This window comes from Pelobates fuscus, chromosome 2 (assembly GCF_036172605.1).
Source record: "Pelobates fuscus isolate aPelFus1 chromosome 2, aPelFus1.pri, whole genome shotgun sequence".
NCBI classification, from domain to species: Eukaryota; Metazoa; Chordata; class Amphibia; order Anura; family Pelobatidae; genus Pelobates; species Pelobates fuscus.
The window spans coordinates 302,305,193-302,330,011 of record NC_086318.1 but is presented as its reverse complement, the minus strand read 5'-3'; the positions used below and the strand labels follow the sequence as shown (position 1 = coordinate 302,330,011).

The 24,819-nt window shown below is 41.7% G+C and overlaps 2 protein-coding genes across 3 annotated transcripts in view; one reads left to right on the top strand and one right to left on the bottom strand.

Annotated features, from left to right (window-relative positions):
- The window catches only part of MCM9 (minichromosome maintenance 9 homologous recombination repair factor), a 99,527-nt gene that overhangs the window by 42,895 nt on the left and 31,813 nt on the right, over positions 1 to 24,819 (bottom strand). The window lies entirely within an intron of this gene.
- Positions 8,017 to 23,090, top strand: ASF1A (anti-silencing function 1A histone chaperone). The gene is made up of 4 exons (XM_063441267.1): positions 8,017 to 8,356; positions 10,738 to 10,853; positions 14,358 to 14,534; positions 22,592 to 23,090. Exons 1-4 carry the CDS (start codon positions 8,248 to 8,250, stop codon positions 22,802 to 22,804), a joined length of 615 nt encoding a protein of 204 aa, XP_063297337.1. The 5' UTR covers positions 8,017 to 8,247; the 3' UTR covers positions 22,805 to 23,090.

Here is a 24,819-nt window from a genome sequence, read left to right as displayed (position 1 = left end):
TATGCTTTCTTTTGGTCTACCTACGTGTTTCAGCCAGGTGTCCCTAAGTGTTCATGTTTCTAGTCCTCTATGTCCCTTGTTCCATTGCCCTGTCATCTCCTTATATGAAGGAGTTCCATGGTCCCCATATTTGACAATACGTCCCATAGGTTTTTTTTTTCCCCTCCTTCAAAGTTTATCGATGAGGGAAGGCATACATGAGTAGGGTGATATATATCTGTATTTGCACATGAAGCGACAAGGTATTGTAACATCTGATAGGGTAGATATGACATCGGGGGTAACAATACAGCCTTGCAACGCTCTTGTTTGGAGCTGTATTACGTGTCCTGTGTTGGTGAATGTAACAGATGTAAGACAGAAGTAATACCAAAATACAGCTAGGCCCATAAGTGTCTGGGTCAAGGTACATTATCATAATCTTGCACATTTGTGGGCTGGATTGTGCTACAGTAGGGAAGCGTGTTGGTAGACCGTGCTGTTTTGTGTGGGGTGATATGGCTAATGGTAGCGGTGTGTGACTTTAGTATTAAGCAGTAAGAAGTTGGTCAGGTATTTGACCAGTCGGCTGTCTTGCATCGTGTGGAGTCTAAGTCTGATTGCAAGGTTCAGGCGCGACCAGGGTTGTTTGGTTCGCTCTTTGCTTGTTGAAAGTCTTCGGTGTCCATGTGTGCATGGTGACGGCTGGGTGGCTTCCCTGAGGAGGGAGGAGGGGTTGTGTATGTGAATGTCTCTGCGTGAGTTTGTGTCGCCTTTCAGGTGTGTTGCTGGTGGGTTGGGTAGGGAGGGAGCTGCAAGGGCAGTTCGTTTGGCATGGGGGGGGCGTTAGCCCTTTGTAATGTGTTCATTCAAGTGTTGATAGATGTACCTAGGTGGATGTGCAATGAGCAGTATTGATGTTACCCCTTTTGTGGGTGGTACAGCATTCGCAGCATGAGGCCAGGTCAGTGATATACACACTTTTCGCTTTGACGAGTGTCAGGGGGAGGGTATGGGAATGGGCCGGTGTATAAAGGCCTCCGCCTTCACACCTCCTCGGCATATGAGCTCCCCGAGGCCCGGTCTTTTGTAGGTTCGCTCTCTGTTTATCTTGTCATTAGCCATCGAAGCCAGTGAAACCATATCTTCTGGTAAGTCTGGTTTCGTCTTCTAGCAGTCAGAATTAATTCTATGGACCTCGTGTCTTCAACCCTCGTTATCCAGTCCGTCATGGATGGGGTTGTGGTTTTCTTCCAGAACACTGGCATCAGGCTGCGTGCCACGTTGATCAGATACGGGGTTGTCGTCTTTTTATAGGTAGCCAGCTGTAGGGGTGTCAGATGCAGCAGGTAGTTTTCTGGCGTGAGCTTGACCGCGTTGTCCGTGAGCATTGTGACCGCCTGATGTTGTAGCCTTCATGGGGTTGGTAAGCCCAGGTGTAACGGCTACCCCAGTGAAGAGAGGGTATCAGCTGATGGAGACGTCCTTTTTCCCGGCAAGATGCTGTGCAGTAATGGAGTAGCCTTCTTTCTATTAGCTGCATTCAAGTAGAGAGAGAGAGGTAGAGCTCTTGAAAGAGCTAGTGAGGGGAGGCGGGGCTGGACCGCCAGGCTGAATGTAGGCAAAATGGAGTAGCTCCTGTAAAAACCTCAAGTTTTGGCCCCCAAAACTTGGCTACCTGACAACTGGCTGCCGTGCACCGGTACAAGAGGCCACCCTGGTCCCGAGGAGAGGCTTGCTGAATAGTTTTAGTCCCTCGGAGAGGTGATCTAAGTCACACGACGCGGACCGCTCGGGCGGTGAGTGAGGTGGACGGCCGCTGCCTGGCTATCCTGCCCACCAGCGGTAAGGCAATAACCCGGGGTTAGGCGGATCTGGCTCCGTTCCCCCCCCCCCCCCTCTGGGCCGGTGGGGGTGATCCCGGTCCCCACCCTGAGACCCATCGGAACACCACAATGCTTGGAGCAGAGGCAGAGAAAGCACGGCGCACAGGCCATTTCGAAGATGGCGGAGACCACGTGGCAAGCGACACTGATCACAGCCGGGCGCACTCATCTCTCCTGCGACCACACTAACAGACCGCTGAACCAGTCGGAGGGGGAACTGGCGGAGTAGGTGATAAGACCCTATGAGCAGAGCAAAAGATCAGCTAACAGAAGAATACTGATAGTGCAGCAGACATCTCAGCTTATCGCACCGAAGAAACCATCCTCACTGAATAAAGACCGGTCTCCTGACAGGCAAACACAGACCTTTGACAGCACTTAACCCTCTTGAGCCTGCATGTATATCCAACCTGGCAAGCCCAGTGCTCCAATGTCCCTAGGTGGTTAAACTGAATCACACTAATGTATGCTAGCGAGTAACTATAATTATCTAAGGTTAGAACTATTAAGCTAATCTAACATGCTAACTTATGTCAATGCTACTATATCTTGCATAACTCCTGTTTAGATGACATGACAACTTCTCTGATAAGCTTGTTTGTTTCCTTTGCATAAACAAAAAAAAAAGCGCAACATACCATCTGTACCATTATGTCTTTGCCTTAACCCGTTAAATGCCATAACCACACAATGTAACTGACTATGAGCTTCAAAAATAAAGAATTAAAAAAAAAAAAAAGAGCTAGTGATTATCGGAGCATGTTCCCTTACAATAACGAGACAAAGCTACGTTTTGAAGGGTAAAGTAGAACTGAGGTTTAATGACCGGTACTCTCCTTTTATGCAGTGCTCCCATGCAAGGGAGACACCCACAACCAATTAGACGTTAACCAATCAAACAATGGTTACAACCCACAGATTCCCTCCCCTCTGCTTGGGAGATAATTGAGTTTCTTACTGTATCTACTCAATTATCTCCAAGCTAAAACTTATACTTTTAATGCATTTTTATAACTTTCAGATTTTTCATCACACAGGAATAACATTAATATTTTTATGAACAACACAACTTGGGGAAAAACATATTAAAAGTTCGTACAAATCTGTTCAGGGGTTCCAGAAATATTAAAAAGTCTCTTTGGACCGACTGCTCGCCTGTTTGCATGCCCAAAACAGTTCCACAGATTCAGGCTGTGCGGTCGGTCTATTTCTGCCCTGAAAAATAAAGTCCCATCCGAAGGCGGCGTTCGAATCGTCGAACGCACTTAGACTTCTGTCGAAGTGTCGAAGTGGAACCAGGGTTTTGTTTCAGCGGTGTTCAATTGTCTAATGGAGGTTTATTTTACACCAGAATGACAAAGTCCCATTCGAACGTGTGTTCGAATCTTTAAACGGGACTTAGTCTCCAGTCGCAGTGTCGAAGGGTAGGGGAAGGTACACGTCAGCGGTGTTCGTTCAAATGTGTGGCCGATTTCCGTTCCAGGGATTTGACGGCCCACACCGCTAACCGAGTTCGACTGGATTAAAATGGCAGCCGCACGTGCTCGTTTGTCTAACGGCGGCCACTTCTACTGTATCCGAAGTGCCATATCAAATGTACCAATCCTTTGTACAAAACAGTTAAAGGGCCAGACGTAGTCTTTGTTCTTTAGGTACAGGCAATGTGGATGATGGCAAAACAAACAAAAGGGAGAGGTTCCCAGGCAACATGGTAGGGGGTTGTTACACCAGGCTTGTCATGATCTGGCTGCTATCAACCATGTGGAACAATGTGTTGCCCGTGATATGGTACAGGTGAGATACTGAAGGAGCGATGTCCGGTTTGCCTGATATACTTTTCCATACTGCCAGGGTGGCTGCTAATGTGGGGTGCATCCTTTCGTGTCCCCTCATCTTTTGTGGGGGTTGCCAAGGGAGAGAGTGTAGTAGAAATGATAAGAAGCTGGCGTCTATAGCGATCCAAAGCTTGTCTTCTGTTCCTAGAGTCCATTCGGTGATGCGTTGTAGGTGGATAGTTTGGTGGTATTTAACTAGGTCTGGGAGTCCCAGCCCGTCCTGTAATTTAGGTTTTGTGAGAATGTCATTTTATCCTTGCTGTACGGTTCCGCCAGACACATTTTGTGAAGGCTTTGCGTATCTGGGTTAGAGAGGTCTGGGGAATGAGGATTTGGAGTGTTTGTAGCGGGTATAAAAAGCGTGGTAGGACATTCATTTTAAGAACGTATACTCGTCCCAGCCAGGTTATGTGCGGTACGTCCCGTTAGGTCATTAAATATGCGTTCTAAGAAGGGAGGGAAGTTGTGTCTGAACAAGTGAGATGGATCGGCGGTGAGCCATATGCCTAAATATTTGATTGCGTCTTTGCACCAGTGGAACGGGAATCGTGCTTTTAGGGTAGTGATCAGTGTGCGATCACAGCCAAGGTGCAGGATCTCGTATTTTTTAGAATTGATTCGGAGGTTGGAGAGTGCGCCGTAGTCTTCGATTTCTTGCATGATGGCCGGGAGTGACGATCTTGTCTGTAAACAGCAGGTCGTCTGCGTAGGCTGATATTTTGCTCCCCCCCCCCCCCCCCCCCATTTTCCTTGTATGCCTCTAATGTCCGGTAGGTTTCAGACCGCGTTTAGGAAAGGTTCCTGGCTTAATAAAAATAGCCGGGGTGAGAGGGAGCATCCCTGGCGGGTGCCGCTGTGTATCAGAAACGGGCTGGACAGTGTGCTATTCACATATACACGCACGGACGGCCCGTTGTATAGAGCCCCGATCCATTTCCTCACATTAGGGCCGAATCCCAGATTTTGAAGCATCGCAAAGAGGAAAGTCCAGTCTAGCCTGTCAAATGCCCTTTCCATGTCGGTGGAGATTAGGAGTGCGGGTGTAGATCCAGTCCTGGCCGCTTGTATTAGGTTGATAACTTTGGTGGTATTATCTCTAGCTTCTCTGTTTTTGATAAACCCCACCTAAGCCAGGTGGATCAATTTCGGTAGGGTGGGTTGAATGCAGAGCACTAGGACCTTCGCTAATAGTTTTATGGTCGGCAGTCAACAGGGAGATCGGTCTGCAGATTTGCTGGATCATTGTCCTGTTGCATGACATGATTTCAGCCAAGCTTTAGCTGTTGGACACATAGCCTCACATTTGACTCTAATACTTTGGTGTACAGGGGAGTTCATGGTCCGCTCAGTAACTGCAAGGTTCCCATGTACTGTGGCTACAAAACAAGCCCAAATCATCAGCCCTCCACCACCGTGCTTGACAGTTGTTATGAGGTGTTTGTGTTGATATACTGTGTTCGGTTTTTGCCAAACGTGGTGGTGTGCATTATGGCCAAAAATCTCCACGTAGGTCTAGTCTGTCCAAAATACATTGTTCCAGTAATCTTGTGGTTTGTTGAAATTCTATTTGGCAAACCTAAGTTCTTTTTAGAGAGAAGAGGCTTCATCCTGGCATCCCTTCCAAACAAACCACATTTTCAATATTTTTCTTATTGTACGGTCATGAACTTGAACATTTAACATGCTAACTGAAAGGCCTGTAGAGTACGAGATATATCTATTGGGTTTTTTGCAAATTCTCTGAGCATTGCACAGTCTGACCTTGGGGTGAATATGCCTGGACATCCACTCCTGGGAAGATTATCAACTGTCTTGAATGTTTCCCAGTTTTGAATAATATTTCTTACTGTAGAATGTTGGACTTCTGAATTTTTTGGGAAATGGCCTTTCTAACTTAAGTTTGAAGGGCAGCAACAATTACATCTCTAAGATCATTGTGGATGTCTTTCCTCCTTGGTATTGTGTTATCACACACCTGAATGCTCAAGATCAGCCAACTGCTAAAACACTGGCTTTTATAAAGGTGGTCACACTTGCTGATAATCAATTTTATGGCAAGGAGGCTTTATATTTTGCTGAATCATTATTTCCTGAACTTTTCAGCAGCAAAGAAAGCTTTACTCTGTTTGTGCTTCAATGCATATGCTTAGGATACTTCTAAATTAATGGGGTAACCAGATGTAGAGCCCATGCTCACAGTGCCTAGAAGGGTATTAGCTGATGAGGCATAATGTAGGCAGAAAAAAATTGTCCAGGGTTACTGTATCTCTCATGCAGAGAGAACTTGCTGGCATTTTGGATCTGGACTGTCCTAGTGGGTATTTGAGGAGGACATTTCTAAACAATTACCACCATTAAGAACAAGTTTTTTTTGTTTGTTTTTTTTAAAAACACTATACACAATGTACACAGTAGAAAAAGACAAAGTTAACCAAACTTGCTCCAAACAGTATAAATAAAAGATCTATAAATCTTTTTTTGAAGTTGTACATACAATTGACTTCAAAAACAGAAGATTTTTCTATACTTTAATACTCACAAGGTTGGGAATCCTTGTATTGGTCACTGCTGCCCACAATTATCCTAAGTTGAGCACTCTAGTGAGCGCCTAATACTCTATTTTTTTTTTACGTCTAACACCAAACTTGCTGGCTCCTAAATTTCTAACAAAGCTTTCTTCTATCCCAGTCTACAGTGCCTTACTAATTCCTGGCCGGACTATGGCAATTTGTTCTCTGCTACGTGAAGGAAATTATGAGGATGAATATATCCTCGGAGTAGCCTGGAGCATTTCATAAACTGGAACTGGTGTAGCAGGGTCTAGTAACCACCGCCATTTAAACCCATTTAAACCCATTTCTCAATTATTGGATCCCAAGACAGACTTCTGCTTACTATTATAATACTACAGACGCTTTCACACAGGAGCAGGGACAAACAATGCACACAAAACGCAAAATACTGCAATTACATCAGTGCACACAGAGTCAGCACATAAGCACATTGTGAATTTACAGGTGCACACAGCTTCAGTGTGTGAGCAAGTTGCACACATGCAGGTCAGCAATCTGTGTACTCTTTTTACACAAACTATGCTGCATCTAATTTTATTCCCTCATTCACCTTCTCAAAAAGAATTATCAAACAACCTTAGTGGCTCCCTTTAATCTTTTATTGTCAAAAAAAACAAATTGTTGACCTTTTCACTGCGGACCTAGATTAACCCTGAGCAAAAACTAAATCTGCCCTTACGCTTTTTTAGGATCCAGACTATGGCAGAACTAACAGGATTGTTAACCTGCCGTTTCACGTATCTTTGGAATTAACGCACATTGTTTTAGGATTTCTTTGGTGCAAGTTGTTTCTGAGTAGGATAAAGGTAATACTTGCCATCAGGGTCATTTTCCTACACGGTTCCATTTTTCCCACACCACATTACATTATAGCATTCATGATGTCATTCCAAATGAACTGCTGAGCAGTAAAGAAAGCCATTATCAGGAGAGGTGAGATAGAGGACATAATGGAGGATGAGAAGTGAAGTTGAATGTGTGTGTTTACTTTTCTTGCAACACATCTTATACTCACAGCAAATATGTGTCAAAGCAGTTTATTCTTCAATATTACTCCCCAATCAATTGCATGACTACAGCACAATATTTAAAAGGAGAAAAAAATTTATTAAAAAAAATATATATATATATATATATATATTTTTAGATGGGACTATTTTACAGCACTGTGCAATCAAGAGACTCAATAGATGTGACAGGCAAATATTAAATTACCGTCGTCTACTGAGAAGCCTATTTCTGTCGACTTACAGTCTATAGGGAATAGGAAGCACAGGTGCAAAATGAGGAGGAAAAAAATGAATCTGAATCACAGACAACTAATTCAACAACACACAGCTGATGCCAATATTTACAGTCAAGAGGAACCAGTCTACCAAATATAGATACAGCCTCAGAAATGCACAAATTAAAAAAAAGACAAGTAAGATGTGTGAGATTCGGTGTACAGAGTTTAGCCATACAAGCTTTCATCCTGCATTCCACGTGATATCTTACAGGCACATCATGTCTGGGTGTCACAAGGTAAGACAGAGATCCTCCCCGAGCTGCATTCACGTGGCTGGCCCAGCAGGTGGAGCAGCTGATAAACAATTCCAGCTCTTGCAGCCATGAGGAGTCCGTCTTTTTCCTTCATGTAGCTTTTAGCATTAGGGGAGGGCTTGGGAGCAGCCAATCCTGACACACACTGTTATAGCAACAGAGCAGAATGTGCTGTAGTGAAGTGAGATAGGAAAGCAGGGGAGGGAGGGGGGGGAATGAAAATTAAAACTAATAAAAAAAGCAGAGTGGAGTTGCCCAGGTTGGAAAGAATCAATGGATTAAATAAAAGAGCCGTGCTGGAGGAAAGTTTCTCAGGACTCCTGCGAGGGGGCTGCAGAAAGCAGTGACAAGGGGGCTCTGCACAGATAAACACTCTACTGTATCTTGTCTGCGCTCAGACACCGTCCCTATTGTTTTGTGCATTTCCAAAATATGGCAAAGGTTCAGGTGAACAATGTAGTGGTGCTGGATAACCCTTCTCCTTTCTACAACCCATTCCAATTTGAAATCACGTTTGAGTGCATAGAGGACCTGTCTGAAGGTGAGTTGCAAATCATTGCTTTCAGGAATGGCAACCAGCTGAGGCTGCGTCCTGGTTCACACAAGGTTAAATTCCAATTCCCACAGGCCTGCTGCTTTTTGGTGGAGCAAGCTGGGACAGAGAGTGGGAAGGGGAAGGACCATGCGGGCGTACAGTGTAGCAATGTAACAAGAAATGCAAAACTTGCCTGTGAGTACATGGGAATGCGAAGCTCATGTGAGAGCAGGAAAAGTAAGTTTGGGGTGCCCTGGTGGCAGAAGCCATGTTAGGAACGTGGTGGGTACAAGGAATAATGACTTTCAGGAAAACACAGCTGCACACATAACAGACAATGCTGGAGGCAGGGAGGCTGCACTGACCCCTGCACTTGTCATCTTAACATGCCGTGTCAACAAATGCTAAATAGCAGGACTCGGAAAACACAGACAGGAAATTCAATTCTGCACACAGCTTAAATTCAGCTGATGCACGCACTGGAAATTACAAAAAAAAAGTGTAATGATGTCATTTAGGGGATTTCTATTGCTTGAATTTAAAGAAAGAAAAAAAAACAAGACTACTTTGCTTTTTAAAACACTCAAGTATTAATCATGCCATATGTCACACTGCATATATGTACAAAAGCAGTGCTCTGTGAATTTAATGAATAAGAATAAAGCAAACATGTTAATTACTAATTTACTTACATAGGCTAATGACTGCTTTAGTACTGTAATTTAAAGTGTTTGATGGCACACGGTTTTATTGATATTTATTTGTACAACAATTAATTCTTGCATGGTACTTTATATAAAGTATGCATAATTGTGGGCACTAATGTAAATGCATGGGATTCTATAGATTAATCCACTGTAATTAAAAGATTATTCAGATAAGTATTTGAAAGTTGCATTCCAACTATTATATGCAATATATATATATATATATATATATATATATATATATATATATCACACATACACACACACATCTGTGTGTGTATGTATGTGTCAACACGACCAGAAGGGCACATGGTATATTACTAAGGGCTACATAGTATGTTTAGAGTCTTTTTGCAGAACCCTGCCACTATGAAAGCCAAGTTGTAAACATTGTATCCATTGCTAGCACTTCCTCTATCTGTGATATATTATTCCCTTTAGGATCATCCACTAAAAATGATCCCTTATATACATTAATACATTCAGCAATTTACCAAAAAAAAAAAAAGCAGCATCAAAAATATAGGTAGTTTACAAATATATCTGTTTTGATGTTGGGAATATTCTAAAGTAATAAAAATAGCAGACTATTATTCTGCAAATGTTGCTATTGGATAAATTAAAAAAAGAAAAATTTTAAACAAATATTGCGGCCACTTTTCCATTTGGAAAATGGTTACATATAAATTATGAAAAAAACAGGTTTACCTGGCTAAAAGATGTTTAAAAAAACCAACCCAAAACAAAACTAACTGGCACATCAAAGTTTAATCCAATAATTTGTCTATTTCATGCAGCAGATACAAACCTTTTTTTTCTTTTTTTTTACGTGTCCATTCAGGTTTCGAAGATTTGAACAGAGTTCAAAATACCCAGAAAACAATCGTTTTGTCTCCTAAGTAATCCCCACTATTATAAACTAAATAAACAGGTTTAAGTTTATGTTTACAAGTGAAAACATGCTCTAGGTACATCCAACAATAAAAGGAAGATGTAAATGTATAGTTGTTTTCTAAATAACTCATGAATTAATATTTTATTAAAATATAATTGTAAATACCTACATGGTTAGCACACATTTATTTAACTTTTGCAACAAGTATTTTTTTATTTATTGAGAAAATGCAGGAACTACCTACATGATAAGATCATTATGTAGATAGCCAGCCTTGTACAATAAGGCGAATAATGCAAATTTTGCTGCATTCCCCAGTTTGTCCCATTACTTGAGTCCCCAATGTGCTCAAATGCTCCATGTTGGACCGGTGACATGATTCTTGCATTTGTAGAGCCGCAGAAGTCAGAAGCCGCGGCCATCGCCATTCATTGGTTGAGAGCTTCAGCTGGCCGCTATCAGCTCAAAATGAAATTTACATTAGCCAGTCCGAAACTCTGGTTTGGGGCTGGCTGATGACAACCCCAAAGATCAGGTAGAGTTACGGCAGTTAGAGTCCAGCTATGAAACGCTGCACATACGGAGATAAACCGCTCTGCTGCCGAAGTGGACAAGGTGCTTGGAGAAACACTGACATTTTGCTAACCTCGCTTGAGCAAAGCATCATTATTGCTTGATTATGTGTGCCAAAAGGCGTTTATCACCTGCTGATACTTCTCCTTTAAGAGATGGGATATATGTGTATATAAACATTTAATACACACACTGTTTATTGTTTCATGCAGACTTGGAATGGAAAATAATTTATGTGGGCTCAGCAGAAAGTGAGGAGTATGACCAAGTGCTAGACTCTGTGCTGGTGGGACCTGTGCCAGCGGGACGTCATATGTTTGTGTTTCAGGTGAGGAATCTTTTGGAATTAATGACAGGATACATAATGCTATACTAAAAACAGCAATAAAGTTATCACAGAAGCATACCACCTACAACCCTAGCATGCAGACGCTCTTGTAACCTTCTTGGCCTTTGAGAAAACATACTCAGAAGTAGCAAATACTGCATGTTATCATACAGAGTGGGTTCTCAACCATGGCAAGAAGATTCTGCATGCACGGCTATAAACATACCTCTGGCTGCCCTTTTTGAACACCAGAATATTGAAGCAGGTGCTCTAAAATGGCAGCATTGGCTTGTAGTAAATCTCTGATATTTACAGTACCTTCAAGGTTTAGGTTTAGCTGCTCATCTTGCTCCAAAGCAAATATTGCAACAACACTTTATAAGTAAAAACATTGTGTCAGAAGGAAACTTTACATAAGATGAAAACTGAAAAAACAAGTGTGTCCATTACCCCACTTATTAAAAATGATATCCCTGCATATAATGTTTTTGCAAGTATTTATCCATTAGCAGTTTGACATCTGTACACACACAGATGAAACAAACACCATTACAGGTAGAGAATTCCACATCCTTATTGTTCTTACTGTGAAAAAGGAAAATGTATTCCTACTTACCGTAATTTTCTTTTCCTGGTCATAGGCCATGACATCACAACAATGGATAGCTCCTCCCTATCCCTAACCAGACAGGAACCTAATTAAAACAGAAGGTATAAGAAACACCTCCTACCCGTCCCTCTTGTTTCCAGCAATATCCCAGGGCGGGATCTTTGTGCTGCCATGGCCTATGACCAGGAAAAGAAAATGGCAGCACAACAATGGGTAATACCCAAGCAATAACCAAGGGAGGGAAAGAAGTACACAAGACTTCCAAAATATGAATACAAATTGACAACACACACACACCACACACACACCTCATAAGGACATTGGAAAAACTGATTGCCCACTATTGGCACATTATCAAATTGACCAACTCAAATGTACCAAAAAAAAAAACAACAAAAAAAAATGCCTGAAAATTGATTGAGGACCAAACAGCCATTTACCAAAAGTTCCAGGGAAACTTGGCCACCGATGCTCAAGAGGGAGAAATGGCTCTAGAGCAAACATACCTTTAAGTACTGTAACCCCTAGGGTTTAGTAGCATAAAAAACAGCCAAGACTATCCATCCGCTGATGGCTTTTATAGAGGCTTGAAGATCTTTATGGTCGATTAGTAAAGTTAAACAGACTATCAGAAGAAATCGGATCTATAAAAATAGATCTTAAGGCATCTATCTAGGACAAGAGGAGAAAGTTTTATTACGACTCTACATTTGATGCAAAATAGTGCTTGAGGATCTAATATCCTTTAGTCCATGCCAATGTCACCGTTAGAGCTAACAATATTAATCAATTGTGGAGAGATATACTCTCATGGTTAAAAGGGGTGAAGATTTCAGAGCCCTAAAAAAGAATTCCACGGAGAGCAATAGATAACTGTGGGATCATATAAATACAGCCAACAGAAATTTAGATACTTCCATATTAAAGCACTTTCACGAAAAGAGAGATCAGAGAGTGCGGAGACATATCTCTGAGGGGATGTGGCCAATTCCAAGATAAGTCCTGGATTGAAGAACTTAGAACCTTCTTGGTAGAATGAATTTGAATGAAAACCTAATTAGAAATAGACCAGGAAAAAAAGGCATCTCAACTCTGTAAAGGTAGCCAAGGATATAAGTTTTTCATGGCCCTCAGAAGGGTATGAATTACTGTAGTTCAAAAACGCTTATATTTAAGCCCTTCTACATTATCGAAACCTTCAGAATGAGGAAAGTTGAACTGGACCTGATGGAAGAGGGAGGAACTATTTTGGGAGATCCCATGGAGGTACCGAAGAAGATAAGTAGAAGGGGTTATATCCATATATATGCTCCGTATGTGCCTGCCCAGCCTGCTACTCCTTGGTCACAGCAGGAAATAGGCTGATGGCAAAATCTTGCTACCCCTAGGTTCACAGCAAGTAAATCCATGAGAAAGTACAGGATACCAGAGTTGTACTTTAACCCTTTCAGCGATGGAATGCTAGCCAGTCTTACATTAACTCTTTCAGCGATGGAATGTTAGTTGATCTCATAGAATCCTTGCAATCCATGTGCATGTCTGGTCTGCTACCCCTTGTTCACTGCAGGAGACAGGACAATGGCATAATCTAGCTACCCGTAGGGTCACCGCAAGTAAATTCATATGCTCTGTATGTGCATGCCCGGCCTGCTACCCCCCTTGGTCACTTCAGGAATCATGGTGATGGCATGATCTTGCTACCCCTAGGGTCCCAGCAAGTTAGAACCCCTGGCCACTAAAGGGGTCTCTTGAGGGGGTCACCTCTGCACAGGGCCGTGTACTGTAAACTGCCCAAGGTAGAGAGGCTGGAGTCCCTTGAGGGAGAAGGTAACAAACCCTCAGGTTAGCCAAAAAGAAAAAAATCTCTAGTCTTAGAATGACTAAGTCTGTCCTAGGGATAGGACAGGAACAAAAAGACTGAGGGTTGGAGGGGTAGGGGGGTTATTTATACCTTCTGTTTTAATTAGGTTCCTGGCTGGTTAGGGATAGGGAGGAGTTACCCATTGTTGTGCTGCCATGGATATGGCCAGGAAAAAAAAATGTGTAGCCTGCTTTTGCATTATATGCTAGTACCATAATATAATTTTTTAGAATAGGTGCTAAAATTTGCACAGCATATTCAAGGTGTGATCTAACCATTTATTTTATTAGCAGGCAAGCTTCCGGTTCTCCTTTAACAGTAGGGGGAGGGGGAGGGGGAGGAGGGCAGGGCTGTATTTACTGTGTTATCCTCGTTTTATGGGGGCCCAAGAGCTGGCCGGCTGTCAGATATTCAGATAAGGCAAGGTAAGACCTCTAAAGAAAATAAGAAATCCTTTTTTGCTTTTTAAAATCATTATAATATACATTTCTTAAATTAGAGTTTTTCTTTAATGTCACTTAAATACGTGGATCAGAAATCAGATGAAGGCCCCTTAATAAACAGAAAAGCATTAATCAACAACCAACCGAGTTAAAGGGTTACTGCAAGCACCATGCCCACTTTGCCAGCTCTTCGTAAAAAAATAAAAATAAAAAAGTATATAATTTTTAACAACCACTTAATTCAGAAATATTTAAAATTCCTCAGTTACATAATAAAAACCTTGCACATGTACAGTTTTGGGCATTGAAACACACACTTATTTGTCTGTCCCTGCAAAGCTTATGGATCCTTTGGAGACCTCCTTAATGCACACACAAAAATTCTGAGAAGCGACAGGAACAGTTGTATTTTATAACGTAAATATTCTACATGCAATAAAAGTACATCTATGCAAGTGCTAGCAAGTGACTAATACAATGCAGATGTTCAATGTTTTGTCTACAAACTACTACTACAGAAAGCTATATATAACTACAGTTAATACTAAACACTTGGAAATCCTAACTGCTCTATCTCCTACACTTTGTAGGCTGATGCACCTAACCCAGGACTTATTCCGGATGCAGATGCAGTTGGTGTTACAGTGGTGTTAATAACCTGCACATATAGGGGTCAGGAGTTTATCAGAGTGGGATATTATGTCAATAATGAATACACAGAAACAGAGTTACGGGAAAATCCTCCTGTGAAACCGGACTTTTCTAAGGTAAGAAATATCTTGAAATGCTACTAAATGGTCTTGCGACACAAACAAATTTTGACATATAATAGTGGATATTGTCATTATTTTTCATAATATTTATTACAAATGGTTCAATTACATTGGAATTTTATTGAAATTCCCAAACTATTAAAAAATATAACAAAAACTATGGACTACTGTGTTTTATAAATTTATGGTAAAAAATGGCAAAAGGCCAACCTTTAAAAGGGACACTACACCAAAACCAATACATTAAAGGGACAGTTTAGGTATCATAAGGCACCATAACAACTTAATCTTAATGCATTTGTTATGGTTCCTGGATGCCGACAGCGCATTCTTATCCGCAGGGGTTAAACAGGTTTTGAACGGTTTAACCCGGAAGTTCCTTCCAGTGCCGGTCTCCCCCAGGCAGCATGAGGCTTCTGAAATTTTACTTACACGAAAAGCAGTGGCCCTGCTGATTGGTTGAGAGTAGTCAGTTTCACACTCAGCCAACCAGTGACTCCCCATTCACAAAACTGGCATGGGATAAGGTACGTTTCTTTCCAAGACTATTTTGTGAAGGGGGGGGGGGGGGGGGGGGGGGGGAGATCAGTGGGTCACTGGGCATGCATGCCCAGCGGCACTCCATGCTTCCTGTACGGGGGAAGCTGTGACTGGCGCTGGAGGAAACTTTGTGGTTTAACCAGTAAAATGCATATCTAGGAGGAGATGGTAATTGCCATCTGCCGTATGGGGCTTGTCACCTACACACAACAGTCCAGCCCCCACCCCCAATGCTTCTCTATAGAGAAGAGCTGTATTGGTTAACAGTAAAACCAGCATGGCATGGGATAAAAGGTAATCATTTATCTATGGAGATGGCACAGGGCTCAATCAGAAAATAATGAGAATAGAAGTCAAAAGGCTTCATGTGGTCAATATACATGGAATTAATTTTAAAGGTTTTTTTTACTGTTGGGCTTTCCCCTTTAATCAGTTTAATCTGTATGATGCCATTCCGATCAGCCATAACTAATTTCAGCTGATGGAACTGCATCTTCTTGCGTGATGCATACGGTCCTAATGAGATTATACACTGCATTCCTTGAGCTCTATGGAGCTAGTTTTGCACTTTTCTGCAAGATTATGAAGATAACACGGTGTCTTGTGACTTAGTTTGCCAGGACCAAAGACATAGAGCTTTAGGTAAGTATATATCCCTTCCCACACACACCACATGCAAGCAGACATGAAAAATGCAAATACTTCAGATGTGGAATTGCCACTTTAAATAGCTTTTTACTGTATCTTTGCATCTAACCTTTGTTCTGTTTAGAAATATTAAACATTATTATTAGTATTATTATTGGTATTTATATAGTGCCAACCAATACCGCAGCGTTTCAAAATACTTTGACAATTACACAGTGACACAGGAACAAAAGGAATGAGGACCCTGCTAAAACGAGTTTACAGTCTTCTAGATAAATTATAACCCAAGAAACTAAAATGTCAGAAAATGTTTGATTAGACTTCATATGCTTCCTTTAAGTTCAACAAAAGCTGAGCTACTCAGTAAAAAGCCCTAAAGCGTAGGTTGTCATTACTATTATTTTTAATTATATAGTGTCATCATAGGATCGTAGGATACCTGACAAAACCAGTGCAGCAATTGAATCTGTCTCACATGCCTGGTATTGGTACCATCAGAAAAAAAGACATGCAAACATATTTCTGGCCTAACCCCCTCCTAATGCAATGATATCCGTGGTGTGATATTTTTATCTCGACCATCACATATTAGAAGTTGTGAAACAAAACAAAGCAGAAAATTCTACCCAGAGATGGCACGGGGCCCAATCAGAAAATAATGAGGATAAAAGGCTGCAGCAGAGAGATGCCGAGTACTGCATAGGTTAATTACCAGGCACACATTTAGATAGGATTTGTAAAGGGAGTGTTATTCAGCATATCTCAGGAAGCAGGGAAGGTACTTATTTGTAATTATTAGCCAAGCAGTGTGACAGTGCCACTTGCAAAATCAACGGAATCTATTATTGGAAGTCATATAAATAAAGTCAGGAGGGCAGTGACTAGCAGCCAGGTTGATTAAAGATTAAATGAATAGCTGTATCATAGGATGCTCTTGTCTTGCATTGCAAACATTATCAACACTAATATTACCAACACAAATATTATATTTAAAAAAAAAAAAAATGTCAATTCAGCTTCCGTAGGCAGATTAATGAACGTAAGCATTACTTGCTCAGGATAGTGCACTCTACAAAATCAGTGAAGAAATGAGATTGTTCTAATGTCAGTGTTCTCCCAAACAATTCTCAAAGACACACCAAAATACTAGAATTTCTTGATTACCTAATTTAGCACAGGCTGGTTAACCAAGAGCTGGGTGTTCAAGGAGATGACGCATACACTGATCAGCCACAACATTTCAACCACCTGCCTAATATCGTGTAGGTCCCACTTGTGCTGCCAAAACAGCTCTGATGCATTGCAGTGCAGATTTTAATAGAAATTGGCACTTTTATGAATTAATCTTGTAACACACCCCTGGCTGTCAAACAGACAACCAGCCCTGTTACGTCCTGCTTGCTTAGCTCAGCAGAGCTAAATTCAAGAGGCAGGCATTTGTTAAGAGCACCTGCCTTGCAAAGACTTCTCATTAAGTTGCATTGGGAAGTCTGTGATATGCAGCATAACTTCAAATCTAATTTGTATTTTATTTCGTATTTAGACAGTGGAACGTCCCTTAAACTCCTAAATAGCAGAGAATAGAGCAGTGAGAGATTAAGCTGTAGTGGTTCTAGTGTCTACAGTATCTCTTTAAGCTAAATTCGTTTTGGTGTTTAGGGTACCCATTTGAAATTTAAAGGGATGCTAGTGTCACCAGAACAACTACAGCTTATTGTATTTGTTCTGGTGAGTGGAATCATTCCATTCAGGCTTTTTTTGCAATGAACACTGTCTTTTCAGAGAAAAAGCAATGTTTACATTACAGCCTAGTGATAACTTCACTGGCCACTCATCATATGGCTACTAGAGGCAGGGGCGTATTTGCCGCGAGGCAAACAAGGCATTTGCCTTGGGCGGCATTTTCCAGGGGGCGGCAAAAAAAGCCGCCCCCAAACGCCCAGGGCAAATGCCTTGTTAGCCTTGCGGCTAACAGACATCCTGGGCTGGTGGCTGCTGGGATGGTTGCTGGGCGGGCGGGCGGCTGGCGAGGGAGCACTTCCTCTGGGCTGTCTGCTCAGCTCCCTCGCGCGCCGCAGAGTGAGGCTGGGAGCCGGAATATGACGTCATATTCCGGCTCCGCCTCCCAGCCTCACTCTGCGGCGCGCGAGGGAGCTGAGCAGACAGCTCAGAGGAAGTGCTCCCTCGCCAGCCGCCCGCCCAGCAACCAGCCCAGCAGCCCGACCGGCAGCCCCACTAGACCCCGGGGAGAGGGAGAACCCCCCCAGCATTCCCAAAGGTAAGGAGGCTGGGGGGGTAAATTAAAAAAAAAATGAGTTAATGTGAGTGAGTGTGTCTGTTAGTGTGTGTCTGTTAGTGAGTGTGTCTGTTAGTGTGTGTGTGTGTGTGTCTGTTAGTGTGTGTGAGTGTGTCTGACTGTGTGTGTCTGTTAGTGTGTGTGAGTGTGTCTGTTAGTGTGTGTGAGTGTGTCTGACTGTGTGTGTGAGTGTGTCTGACTGTGTGTGTGAGTGTGTCTGACTGTGTGTGTGAGTGTGTCTGACTGTGTGTGTCTGTTAGTGTGTGTGAGTGTGTCTGTTAGTGTGTGTGAGTGTGTCTGTTAGTGTGTGTGAGTGTGTCTGTTAGTGTGTGTGAGTGTGTCTGTTAGTGTGTGTGAGTGTGTGTGAGTGTGTCTGTTAGTGTGTGTCTGTTAGTGAGTGTGAGTGTGTCTGTTTGTCTGTTAGAGTGTGTGTGTGTGTCTGACTGTGTGTGTCTGTTAGTGTGTGTATGTCAGTGTGTGTGAGTGTGTCTGTTAGTGAGTGTGTGAGTGTGTCTGTTAGCAGCTAACAGACACACTCACACACTCACTAACAGACACTCACACACACTGACATACACACACTAACAGACACACACACTAACAGACACACTCACTAACAGACACACTCACTAACAGACACACTCACACTCACTAACAGACACACTCACACACAGACACACTCATACACTCACACACACACACTGACAGATACGCATCCATTAGCTAACAGTTAGCTAATGGATGCGTATCTGTCAGTGTGTGTGTATTTAGAAGGCGGGAGAAGGGTTGGGTGGGGGTGGCGGGGGGGAGGGTGCCTGAGTTTTGTCCTGCCTAGGGCAGCACAAAACCAGGATACACCCCTGACTAGAGGTGCTTCCTGGGGTAGTGCTCCACCCTATGCATGGAGATACTGAACTTTCCTCATAGAGATGCATTGATTCAATGTATCTCTATGAGGAGATGCTGATTGGCCATGCCTGTGATTGGCTTGTGCTGGCTCTGCCCCTGATCTACCTCCTTGACAAGCTCAGCCAATCCAATGGGAAAGCATTGTGATTGGCTCAGACACAAACTCTGATGATGTCAGCCAAACAGGCAGGTCGGGGGCATAGCCAGCAGCAGCAGACTGCAATAAAGATAACAGCTATATTTAGGGGGTGAGGGGGCAGATGGTGTTTTAACACTATAGGGTTAGGAATACATGTTTGGGTTCCTGACCCTATAGTGTTCCTTTAAAGAGTCCCTTTTACCACATAGGTTCCCTTTAATAATGTGTCCCAGGGTGAATTTTATGTAAATCAAGTAATCTTAAATCACAATTTAAATCACTTGTCATTAAGGCTTGCTTCCATTCAAGATTCATTCTTACTGATTGTTAAGAATGAATCTTGTAAAAGCAAAAAGTTAAGAAACCACTGTGGTACTCCACAGATGTAGCCAAAATAGTAAAAAACAAAAAGTTAGCATTTAGTAATTATAAAAAAACCCAGAGTGAGGAAGACAGAATGACCTATAAGATTAGGCAGAAAGAGGCTAAGCAAGTTATAAGAGCTTCCAAATCACACACAGAAGAGAAAATAGCACAGTCAGTAAAAAAGGGGGACAAAACCTTTTTTAGATACATAAATGAGAAAAGAAAAGTAAAACAAGGATTAGTTAGATTAAAAACAAAAGAAGGAAGGTATGTAGATGAGGATAAAGGTCTAGCTGACTGCCTCAATGAATATTTTTGTTCGGTATTTACAGATGAAAATGAAGGAAAGGGACCTCAGTTAAGAAAAAGGATAAATGAGTCATTTATTACACGTGAGTTTACAGAGGAAGAGGTTCTATTTCAACTGTCAAAAGTAAAGACAAATAAGTCAATGGGACCTGATGGAATACACCCAAAGCTATTAAAAGAGCTTAGTGGTGTACTAGCAAAACCATTAACAGATTTATTTAACCAATCATTGATAACAGGAGTAGTCCCAGAAGATTGGAAGTTAGCGAATGTTGTGCCCATTCACAAGAAAGGTAAAAGGGAGTCGGGCAACTATAGGCCAGTAAGCCTAACTTCAGTAGTGGGGAAAGTGATGGAAACCATGTTAAAGGATAGGATTGTTGAACATCTAAAAACACACGGATTTCAAGATCAGAGACAACATGGGTTTACTTCAGGGAGATCATGCCAAACTAATCTTATTGATTTTTTTGATTGGGTAACTAAAATTATAGATCAGGGTGGTGCAGTAGACATTGCTTACCTCGATTTCAGTAAGGCTTTTGACACTGTTGCACATAGAAGGCTTATCAACAAACTACAATCTTTGAGTTTGGATTCCAATATTGTTGAATGGGTAAGGCAGTGGCTGAGTGACAGGCAACAGAGGGTTGTAGTCAATGGAGTATATTCGAAGCTTGGGCTTGTCACCAGTGGGGTACCTCAGGGATCTGTACTTGGACCCATTCTCTTTAATATTTTTATTAGTGATATTGCAGAAGGTCTTGATGGTAAGGTGTGTCTTTTTGCGGATGATACTAAGATATGTAACAGGGTTGATGTTCCAGGAGGGATAAGCCAAATGGAAAATGATTTAGGTAGACTAGAAAAAATGGTCAGAGTTGTGGCAACTGACATTTAATGTGGATAAGTGCAAGATAATGCATCTTGGACGTAAAAACCCAAGGGCAGAGTACAGAATATTTGATAGAGTCCTAACCTCAACATCTGAGGAAAGGGATTTAGGGGTGATTATTTCTGATGACTTAAAGGTAGGCAGACAATGTAATAGAGCAGCAGGAAATGCTAGCAGAATGCTTGGTTGTATAGGGAGAGGTATTAGCAGTAGAAAGAGGGAAGTGCTCATGCCATTGTACAGAACACTGGTGAGACCTCACTTGGAGTACTGTACACAGTACTGGAGACCCTATCTTCAGAAGGATATTGATACCTTAGAGAGAGTTCAAAGAAGGGCTACTAAACTGGTTCATGGATTGCAGGATAAAACTTACCAGGAAAGGTTAAAGGATCTTAACATGTATAGCATGGAGGAAAGACGAGACAGGGGGGATATGATAGAAACATTTAAATACATAAAGGGAATCAACACAGTAAAGAAGAAAAACTACCACAACAAGAGGACATAGTCTTAAATTAGAGGGACAAAGGTTTAAAAATAATATCAGGAAGTATTACTTTACTGAGAGGGTAGTGGATGCATGGAATAGCCTTCCAGCTGAAGTGGTAGAGGTTAACACAGTAAAGGAGTTTAAGCATGCGTGGGATAGGCATAAGGCTATCCTAACTATAAGATAAGGCCAGGGACTAATGAAAGTATTTAGAAAACTGGGCAGACTAGATGGGCCGAATGGTTCTTATCTGCCGTCACATTCTATGTTTCTATGTTTCTATGTTATTTTGATATTTGCAACCAAATGAACATTTTGTTATAAATCATTAGATATACATAGATAATTATTAAATCATTAGAAATTAAGTCACTAGGGGTAACCAATAAATGTACAGTATGTACACAAAGTCTAGGGTGCAAAGGATATTAAGAACCACCACCTCTACTGGTATATCAACAATCATATAATTAGAAGAAATACCCGCACCACCAAAATTAATACAAAAAAATCTAATTTTATTTCAATACATCTATATATACCTATAACAATAGCATATGTCCCTCAATCAATCAGCCGATGTCAAGGGTCTATAGCCGTACTTTTTAAAGCTGTACTTTTTATATCTGTAAGATACCTGTATATCGGGGTTGATTGATTGAGGTACATATGCTATTGTTATAGGTATATAGATATATTTGTATTTACTATCAATTATGTATTGAAATATTTTTATTTTTTTTATTCATTTTTGTGGTGCGAGTATTTCTTTAATTAAATGATAAAATCATTGCAAAGTTCACTCCAGTTTAATAGGTATATCACCAACATTTGAAGAACAATTTAAATTGTTTTATTTAACGAAAATAATAAAATTATATAGCAAACATATTCTTGCATTTTCTTGAACATCATTGTTTGTTAACTGCAATGGTTAAAGAGACACTCCAGGCACCCAAACCACTTCTGCCCATTGGAGTGGTCTGGGTGCCAACTCCCATCACCCTTAACCCTGCAAGTTAATTATTGCAGTTTTTATAAACTGCAATAATTACCTTGCAGGGTTAAGTCCTCCTCTAGTGTCTATCAGACAGCCACTAGAGGGACTTCTGGCTTCTTAGAACACGAAAAGTGTTTTAAATGACGCTAGACGTCCTCATGCTATGCATGAGGACCTCCAGCGTTGCCGGAATCCCCATAGGAAAGCATTAAATAATGGTTTCCTATGGGGAGGTCTTATGCGCGCGGCCATTGCTGCGCATTAAGTCTCCCCCTGCCGGCTGATGTCGGCAGGGGAGGAGAGTGGGCAGAGCCTGACCCAGCACCGAGGGACATCAGCGCTGGATTCAGGTATGTCACAAAATGGGATGGGGATGTGAGGGAGGGAGGCACTGAAGTGTAATTATATAACCAATGCTGATGACTGCAACAGTGTCCCTTGCTTTATATCTTTCAGCTTCAGAGGAACATACTGGCATCGAATCCTAGAGTAACGAGGTTCCACATAAACTGGGAAGACAATGCAGAGAAACTAGATGAACTAGACAACAGCAACCAAAACCTGCAATCCATGCTATCTACAGAGGCTATGCCATCAGCCTCCAAAGGCTGGCCCAGCTCTGAGAACTCACTGAATGTTATGTTAGAATCCCACATGGACTGTGTGTGACTAGCAAGCCGCTCAATTCTATGGTCAACCAGTTAAAGTAAACAGGACTAATGTGCTGGGTCATGATGATCCTTTGTATGAAGGTCACAAGAAAAAAAGAAAAAAAAACTTCAATGAATTAAGAAAAATGTTAACTATAAAAACTATTTTTAAGTAACCCAGCCATGTTAAAGCATTCATTTTTTTCTCATCCACAACGCAATGCAGAAAAAAGGATTACAAGATTCTGTTCCCCAAATATTTTACTTCATACTAGCTATTTTCAATAAATCTGCTCTTGTTACAAGCATATATGGTATGTCTGTTGAGCAAAGCACAGTACGATCTTTTAAAATCAAAATCTACAATGTAAACAGAAGTGGGGTCCATCAATCCTAAAGAAGAAAGCAGTACATTAAAAGTAACCTCCAGAGATAAAGGGACAGCCAAAGTACACAGAATTATTAATAAAGTTAATTGCAGAATACATGCTGCCCCACAGCATGGCATATGAAAACAGTGCAATTTTAAAAGATACACCACTGTTTTCTTTTTGCAATCCCCATGCCCTTAGTGGTTCTATAAGAAGCAATTGATTGGAAAAAAAGTAATCAATCTTGATGACTTCAGCAAGGGTTGATTGGTCTGCTGTGAGGAGCCCGTCTCGGAGCTGGAATACTAGAAGGAAGGTAAGTTGGAGGGTAATTTGAAATTACTTCATATATAATAATATTAAAAAAGGTGGCCCATAAATCAAAATACAATAATCTGTATTCCTAACACAATAGTGCCCTCTGGTCAACCCATCCCTCGTGGCTCCCCCCTCGCCCCCAGCACAGAAAGGGATAAAAACCCTTTAATCAATTACCCGATTCCAGCGCCGACGTCTCTTGATGCTAGGTCGGCCCTCCGCCTCCTCTAAAGTCATCCGACTGGGGGACCTAATGTGCATGCATGGCGAGTGCGTTAGGCCCTCCTCATAGGTAAGCACTGAATCAATGATTTTCTATGGAGATTTCACTGATGCTGGATGTCCTCATTTTTTTCATTTCAGGACTAAAGGGGATTGCTACACGTGCTGTACACGGGATGTAAAAAAATGTCTTGACTACAAGTGATAAATGTAGCCCCTGGGTCAATCTGCAGACGCTTTACAAACATTTTGTCACATCCCAGCGTGAAACTAGCACATGTAGTAGACCTCCGCTCACTGTATTCTTCAGACACAGCCTGACCCCAGTGTATTGATCTATACGTGATAGCTAGAAAGCAATTACGTTCGTTGATTATAGGTGCCCTTGAAGGCACAGATCAGCTAACATTACAAGCAGCATTATTTATTACCTATTCCTCTACCTTATGTACTCGCATACTGCTTAACCAGTGACAGCTAGATTTTGTTTACCTTTGGTAAATACAGGTGCCCTCGAAGGCACAAGATTAGCCAAGACAACAAGAAGTATTACTTTATCTCAAGCATCTAGGTATGATGATGGTAATCAGGGCTGCAGATCAGAGATAGCAAGCATTAGTCCTATAGACTCTAGCACAGGTTCCCATGAAGGCACAGATCAGACAACAGAATTTACAGTTTACCGGTACTATTCATATCACCATTACCTTTGCTAGCGATATAGTATTTGTCTTTTACTGGTTATTTTGCACTATTAGTCCTCCTTTGGACTTTTCTCTACATATCCCAGAAGCTGTTATCCAGAGACTGAGCACTGTTTAGCCGAGGGTTTCCCCTGGCACAATATAGCTAGTGTGATATTACGTGGTATACTATTGACATTAGTGACAAATTATACCTTAAAGGACCACTATGGGCACCCAGACCACTTCAGCTCAATGAAGTGGTCTGGATGCCAGGCCCATCTAGGATTAACCCTGCTTGCTGTAAACATAGCAGTTTCAGAGAAACTGCTATGTTTACAAATGGGTTAATCCAGCCTCTAGTGGCTGTCTCATTGACAGCCGCTAGAGGCGCTTCCGCGCTTCTCACTGTGATTTTCATTGAGAATGCTTTCCTATGA

Coding starts and splice junctions, on each gene's coding strand:
- ASF1A (XM_063441267.1), top strand. CDS start 8,248: ATGGCAAAGGTTCAGGTGAACAATGTAGTGGTGCTGGATAACCCTTCT. Junction 8,357..10,737: donor CATAGAGGACCTGTCTGAAG/GTGAGTTGCAAA, acceptor TGTTTCATGCAG/ACTTGGAATGGAAAATAATT. Junction 14,535..22,591: donor TGAAACCGGACTTTTCTAAG/GTAAGAAATATC, acceptor TATATCTTTCAG/CTTCAGAGGAACATACTGGC.